The sequence below is a fragment of the Populus alba genome, chromosome 3 (genome assembly GCF_005239225.2).
Source record: "Populus alba chromosome 3, ASM523922v2, whole genome shotgun sequence".
In the NCBI taxonomy this organism is placed as follows: Eukaryota; Viridiplantae; Streptophyta; class Magnoliopsida; order Malpighiales; family Salicaceae; genus Populus; species Populus alba.
Window position 1 is genome coordinate 20,065,712 of NC_133286.1, and position 7,993 is coordinate 20,073,704.

At 31.7% G+C, this 7,993-nt stretch overlaps 1 protein-coding gene across 1 annotated transcript; it reads left to right on the forward strand.

Moving 5' to 3' along the window:
* The first annotated feature begins 3,648 nt into the window (after nt 1–3,648).
* On the forward strand, nt 3,649–7,993 carry LOC118054691 (wall-associated receptor kinase-like 8). The gene is made up of 3 exons (XM_035066362.2): nt 3,649–4,518; nt 5,302–5,412; nt 6,227–7,993. The coding sequence occupies exons 1-3, from the start codon at nt 3,669–3,671 to the stop codon at nt 7,399–7,401; spliced, it is 2,136 nt and encodes a 711-aa protein (XP_034922253.1). The 5' UTR covers nt 3,649–3,668; the 3' UTR covers nt 7,402–7,993.

The window sequence follows — 7,993 nt, forward strand, 5'->3', positions numbered from 1 at the left end:
AAGATGTAGTTACTGTTTGGTTTTATTTTGTTCTTTCTTTTAAATTAATATCCAGGCGCGTGCTGAAGCTGTGATAATTAATTCACCTTCCAATGACAGAATATTTTGAAATATTCAAACTGCCTACACTCTCCCTTTTTTTGGTATTAAATTATCTACAACCACTCCGTCATTAATTGAATTAAGAGGGGGGATTTTACGATTGAAACTTTCAGGGTCTCATTTTGTTAAAATCGTAAACTCGGTCTTGAAATCGCGATTTTATGCGATTTCATTTGATTTTTGCGATTTCACTCAATTTCAACCCGATTTTACTCATATTCGATTTTTTCAAGCGATTCAACCCGTAATACATGTTTTAACAACCTTGCTTGTAACTCTTGCTTAGTTTAATAAGGTGTGATCAAGGTTGTTAAAATCGCGTTTTGACTCGTAAAATTGTACGATTTTACGAGGCAAAACATGTATTACTGGTTGAATTGCTTGAAAAAATCGAAAATGAGTAATATCATGTTGAAATCGAGTGAAATCGCAAAAATCGGATGAAATCGCGCAAAATCACAATTTAGGACCGATTGTACGATTTTGACAAAATGAGGCCATGAAACAAAATTGTTTTCTTGAACAGCTGTCAGATGCTTTCCCTTCCCTTCCCTTTTGTATTATCGACAGAGGCTGCATTTATGCTTGCTTCGATATAAGATATTTCTACGGTTTGGCACGCGGCGTCGCTTTCAAGACATTATTAAGTGTTTGATCACAGAAAGGGACATAAAGATGAAGAGAGAATGCGAGAGAGAGAGAGAGAGCGATTCCTTTAGATTTTTCTTATTTATTTATTTTTTTCAAATATGCATGCTGTGATTCTTTCATCATTTCTTACTCCCATATGTGCGGGCATCTACATATATGTCTATATCAATATTCCCTTGACATCAGACAATAAGAATCTCAGTGATCTCTAATAGATTAAAGAAATATATTTTATCTACATATTTCAAATGCCTTGAATTTTAAAAAAAAAAATCTTTATTTTTATTTAAAGCATGAATTTTTTTTTAATGTATTTTAAAATTCTTTACGATTTTTTTATGATTTTACGATCCATTTTTACAATCCGATTTTGTGAACGACTTTTCATTTTGTGTTAAAATCGCGATTTTAACAACCTTGGATGTAGTTATAATTGTTTTTTAAATAATTTTTTGTATTAAAATATATATTAGTAATTTTTTTTAATTTTTTAAAAAATATTTTTAACATTAGCACATCAAAATGATTTAAAAATATTAAAAACATATTAATTTAAAGTTAATAAAAAACTAAAAAAAATTTAAATTTTTTCAAAAACATACTTTAAAATTTGCTTTTGCAAAAGTACATCCCAAAATCAAAATTTCTTTTGCATATTATGTTTGATTACAGCGGATGACTCATCTTTGCTGTAAGGGCTACGCGGGAAAAGTGTTTAAAAAAAGATTACGATGTTGCTTGTTGGCAGTACACTTGTGACTCTTGCTTGGACTAACTCTTGTTATTGTAAAAGTATGTTCTAAAATATTCGTTTGGATATCCACGTAAAACTAAAAAGAAAATATATCCCAAAATCAAAATTTCTTTTGCAAAGTATGTTCGTTTTCTAAATGAATCTTCCACATGAAGATTATTGGTCCATATAAAACAATTTTTTAAACCAATATTGGGTAACTACAGAAAGTGCATGGTAGTTCACTTTACTTATTTTTATAAGCAGCCAGGTCGGTTCTTGAAAACGGAGGATCGAGGGTTTGTAGAACGTGCTACCCATGATTGTTTTTTTTTTTTTTTTATACAATAAACACAGGAAAGAACCCCCTACAGGAAAGAGCCCACTACCTCCAGATCTTCGATAAATCGCACATTTATACAGGTGATCGAATTTAAAAACATAATAATTTAGCTTCCTTCTTTTTAAACAGACGGTCCATCTAAAATTGCATAAGGGCGAACTAGTGATTTGTCAGTTTTTTTTTTAATATATAAAACTGAATAATTATTAAACTATAGTTTGTGCACTATTGACAAATTCAATGTAGAAGTTTTTATTTATAGATTAATGTGGATGTCTGGGTTAGTTTGTGTATATTTCAACTATTCCTATAGGTTTTTAAGTTAACAATTATATAGGTTTTTAGTGGTTCTAAGGTTTGTGAGACTCGAACTAGTGATTTTTTAGGATTAAATTGAGGATCTGACCACTTGAATTACATCCTTCAAGATTAATATAGAAATTATTACTCTTGGAAGCTGCTTGAAAAGTTTTTTGTTTTTTTACAAAAATTACAATAATCACTTTATAAAATGATTATAACTACCGACTATATTTTTAATTTGTATTCAAATTTTTGTTAATATTTTGAGATTTTTTTATTTTAAAAAAATTATAATTATCGGATATCATGCGATTGAATTTTGCTTGGAATCTTCACAGAAACTTCTGCAATATATATATATATATATATATATATATATATATATATATATATATATATATATATATATATATATATTCTTTTTATTGTCATAATGAAATTCTCCGATGTCCTACTTGAGCACTTTTGACTTTAGCGTTTGAATCATCTTTGCCGTAAGGGCTACACGGTAAAAGTGTTTAAGAAAAGACCACGATGTTGCTAGGTGGCTGTACACTTGTAACTCTTGCTTAGACTAATAACGTTATGATTATTTTTTAAAAGATTTTTTATATTAAAATATATATTAATAATTTTTTTTATTTTTTTTAAAAAATATTTTTAACATTGATACATCAAAATGATTTGAAAACATTAAAAATATATTAATTTAAAGTTAATAAAAAACTAAACAATTTTAAATTTTTTCAAAAACACACTTTAAAATTTGCTTTTGCAAAAGTACGTCATATGTTCGTTTTCTAATGAATCTTCCACATGAAGATTATTGGTCCATATAAGCATATATTAATAATTATACGTATAAACAATTTTTTTATATATAAAAATATTGAGTTACTATGGAATGGATAAACACTTCATGTGTCACGTATCCAATTATCATATATCATGATGGAAGCCATAATAATTAAGATACGACGGTTTTCGAAGTAGGCAGAGCAATATAAAACAGAGGATTGAGAGTTCTTAGAACGCATGGTACTCATGATTTTTTTTTTCCTGATATAATGAACACATTATTAAAAGTGGTCACTTTTAAATTTCAAACTATAGAAAAGAACCCACCAACTCAAGTTCTTCAATAAATCACACATTTATATGTAGATTAAAAAATAAAAATGATAGAATTTAAATTAGATTATTATTTTCTTTTAGTTAATTCCTCAGGACTTACTATCTCATTTGCGTGCTACTTTAATCTATGAACTTTCTTATTTCCACAAAGGGTGGACCAGCCTTAAATAGTCTAGGCACGTTATTAAATATTATTAAAGTTTTCTAGTTTTTTAAATAAAGAGTTGTCATGACTCTTAGCAAGAAGACTTGATTAAAAAAATAAATTTAATATTTTAGTCAAGGACGCGTAGGCTTAGAAGAAGCATGCAAAATTCTCCGGTGGCTGTATAAAGACATGATCAAACCTGGTATTGTCGAGCACCAAACTCAAAGAAGAATAGAAGAAATAAAAATAGCAGTATGCAGGTTGTGAAACTTGCCTCCCATGTTTCTTTCTTGCTATTAATGCTGATGTTTCAGCCAGCAACAGCGCAAGCACCGGCTGGTCTGGCAAAACCTAATTGTCAAGACCATTGTGGAAATATTACCATTCCATACCCGTTCGGGAGTGGAAAGGATTGCTACTTGGAGGAATACTTTGACGTTGAATGCGATGAAACTTCCAATCCTCCTAGAGCTTTTTTACGCAGCATCAAAATGGAGTTGGTGAATATTACAATAGAAAGAGGTGCAGTTGTCAAGGGTCCAGTGATATCCGTTGATTCTTCGGGCCGGCAAGAAGGTGTACCTGTGAATGTGGAAGGAACTCCTTTCACCCTATTTTACAATTATTTCATTGCAGTGGGCTGCAATACTCGTGCCACTTTGTGGACAAAAAATGGCACGACCGAACATGTTGGATGCGACTCAATTTGCTCCGACGGTAATTCCATTAGTAATATGTGGCATAATGGTGTAGGCTATGGTGAGGTCTGTTGTCAAGATATGTACTTCCCTCCCTCACTTCAGGTTTTGAATTCAACTTTCGAGTTAATAGAGGCTAAACAAGGAAGTGACGGGCGTAAACTGGCCTTCCTAGCAGACCAATATTGGTTTGATGACAAAATATGGAGTCCCCAAGAAATCAACAAATTGTCAAGTACTGTTCCTATGTCGCTTGCTTGGATACTAAATACCAATAGTTTGACATACAACAAAGATACCATGGATTGCGAAGTATTTTGGCATATAAATAGTACGGTTGATATTATGCCATACGGTTGTTCTTGCTCAGAAGGTTATGAGGGCAACCCTTACCTTCAATGCAGAGGTAATTTTTCCCAACAAAAATATATTATCCCTTTTTCAGTTATTATAGTTGCTGTTAATTATTCTTGTTATGATTTATTTTTCTTTTGATTGTATACATAGAAGTAGTTGTAACAAACCATACGTATTAAATATTACTCGGAGCAGGCTAGAATTGATATAGATTAATAATTAAAAAAAAAAAAAAATTAAAATCATGTTATTGTGAATAATTTTTTTTAAATCAACAAGTTTTTATCCAGCTACAAGATAAATTTAGATTTTTAATTAAATCATACCAAGTTATGATCAAATATCACTCAAGTGAAACTCTTAATTAGCTGCAACTCAAGTCTACTTGTTGGACCGATAAAGTTTAATAACCATGCTTAGAACCAAGAAGAACGCAAATATCTATGGACTGAACACATAACCGAACCATATAAAGTTTAGCGAAAATTTGTTGTTCGCAAAACTGAAAAATAATTGTTCTCACTAAAAAATATATATGATACAATTAAATTATAACATTGGGATTAATTAATTTTAAGGAAAGTTGTTTTATAGGAAAATAGTTTCATATATAGAAAATACTTCCAATGAGTTCCTAAATCTATATGCATGTATTTAATATATTACATCTATTAATATTTTTAAGTTATCAAAAAGTCCTTAATATATCATTTTGTTAGAATGTTTTCATTTAAATTATATAAATATTTAAAATACTACTAGCTAGGACATTTTTTTTTCTATATGCATATCTATGAATTGATTCATTTCTATTGGTTTCTTTATATATTAGACATTGATGAATGTGAAAACCGAAACAATACTTGCCATGGATTGACAAGGTGTGTGAATACAGAAGGATCGTACAAATGCGAACTTCATCCTTTACAGTTGACTGTTCTAGGCATGTATCCCTTCTCTCTTATTGTTTTTATATTATTTTATACTTTACGCTTTAAAATTAAAGAAAATTCTAAGCAGATAAATTTATACATTAAAAAAATATAAAAGGCTAGAAATTGCAATTTAATTTTTATATTTTTTTAATGCAATTATACGTTAATTAATGCTTGATGAGAATATCATACATAATTCAATGAGTATTGACTATTTACATATACAAATATTTTTTAATATGCTAGTAGTGCAATTTCAAAACCTGGTCTTACATTTGATTTTTCACTCTCTTCCTCTCTCTTTGTACTCTCTCTTCTTGGCTTAATGGTACAACAATGGAGAAAATCTGGACAAACTCCCACATCTATTTGATATCATAAAGCTATAGCATTTTCCTTCAAACCACTCGGAGTCTGAAATTTTCTATCTTTTGTTTATTTATCAATGTATTTAATTAACAGGCTCCACCTTGAACACGCAAATTACCAAGGTAACCATATAGTAAATTAGCAAGTAAATTCAATTAATTTTGGGCATTTCAACCCTCACACTATCAGTTTTTGGTCCCATGTGATTCCTTTGTCCTCTTAGCTTTGTACATGTGGAACTTTAGGTTAACAACAGAAAAACTTAAGCTATACGGATATAAGTGGAATATTGATGAATTTTTATGAGTAAAAATGAATTTTACCCTTTTGTAATTAATTTGAGGATGGTAAATCAACTTGATTCCGGAAAGAAATATAGATTGAAAAAAGGAAATTTCTAGGAATTTTTAAATTTCGGACCAATGTTAATTAAAAGAACCAAAATTCATGCAGTTATCGGTCTGGCCCTTGGAGTACTGTTCTTGCTTATTGGTGCTTGGTGGATGACCAGACTTATCAAACGAAGGAAGTGCATTCAGTTGAAGAAGAAGTTTTTCAAACGGAATGGTGGTCTCTTATTGCAGCAACAATTATCCTCCAGTGATGGTAGTGTTCGTAAGACAAAAGTATTCAGTTCAAATGAGTTGGAAAAGGCGACCGATTTTTTTAATGAGAACAGAATACTTGGTCATGGCGGCCAAGGAACCGTTTACAAGGGAATGTTAGCTGATGGGAGTATTGTTGCAGTTAAGAAATCAACAATAGTGGATGAAGAAAAACTAGAAGAATTCATCAACGAGGTTGTCATTCTTTCACAAATCAGTCACAGAAATGTTGTTAGGCTATTTGGATGTTGCTTGGAGACTGATGTTCCTCTGCTAGTCTATGAATTCATTCCTAATGGAACTCTTTCCCAGTATCTCCATGAGCAAAACGACGACTTTACGTTATCATGGGAATCGCGGTTACGAATCGCCTCGGAAGCTGCAGGTGCGATATCATATCTTCACTCGACAGCATCTATCCCGATTTATCACCGAGACATTAAGTCCACAAACATACTCTTAGATGAGAAATATAGAGCAAAAGTTTCAGATTTCGGAATTTCAAGATCAGTCTCCATCGATCAAACTCATCTGACCACCAAGGTGCAAGGTACTTTTGGTTACTTAGATCCAGAGTATTTTCGAACCAGTCAATTAACAGAAAAGAGTGATGTTTATAGTTTTGGAGTAGTTCTCGTCGAGCTCTTAAGTGGGAAAAAACCTATTTTCTTAACCCATTCACTGGAAACCATGAGCTTAGCCGAACATTTCATTGAATTGATGGAAGATGGTAGACTCTTTGATATCATTGATGCTCAGGTTAAGGGGGATTGCACTGAAGAGGAAGCCATAGTTATAGCGAATCTTGCAAAGAGATGTCTGGATTTCAATGGAAGAAACCGGCCAACAATGAGAGAAGTTGCAATGGAATTGGAGGGGATTCTATTATCACGTAACGGTATCAATATTCAACAAATTGTTGAAGTGGATAATTCATCGAGGTCGACTTCCTGCAGTAGTTTCGAGATTGGTATAGATCTACCATTAGATTGCAAACCGTCGATTTCTTCTGGAACATGGTGAGCGATTAAGAAAATAAATCACAAATCATATGTTTGTTTTTGTTTTTAAGAGTGTTAGGAGCGTTTCTGATTGAATAAAAACTTATTTTTGTATTGTGGTCCTTGTGTTTTAGCACATGTTCTTAGTCTTTCGCGTTGATTATAAGAGAGTTTCTTTGATACATTGGTAACTTGAGCCATGTCTCTATCTTGAGGAATCAAAGCCATCATCAGTTAGCAAAGACATCATTTCAGAAGTATTTAGCCTCTCGAATCCTCTGGTGTGAGCATGCTGATGAGACTCAGCAGATGAATTGGGCTTAAATTCTGATAGCAGGGGATGCTGATTGTTTTTAGATTTGAATTACTACTTGATTTGTTTAGTATTTACTGAAGTAATACTAAAGCCTAAGAATGATTAAGCCATCAATAACAGACCAAAAAAAACAACACTGATCATGATCAATCAGGGCAGCAACTACGAACATAAAGTTGTTGAGAATACAGGGAGAGCAAAAACAGGGGAGGGAGCAAAGTACAACATGGAATAGCAGAATCAACGTAGACACCAGCAGCAGCAGCAGCAGTGGCTAAGCAACCAAAATAATTAACCA

What these genes read in the sequence shown, in the direction of transcription:
- LOC118054691 (XM_035066362.2), top strand. Translation starts at nt 3,669, where the DNA reads ATGCAGGTTGTGAAACTTGCCTCCCATGTTTCTTTCTTGCTATTAATG. An exon ending in CCCTTACCTTCAATGCAGAG is followed by an intron (nt 4,519 to 5,301) that starts GTAATTTTTCCC and finishes TTTATATATTAG; the next exon opens with ACATTGATGAATGTGAAAAC. An exon ending in TTTACAGTTGACTGTTCTAG is followed by an intron (nt 5,413 to 6,226) that starts GCATGTATCCCT and finishes AAATTCATGCAG; the next exon opens with TTATCGGTCTGGCCCTTGGA.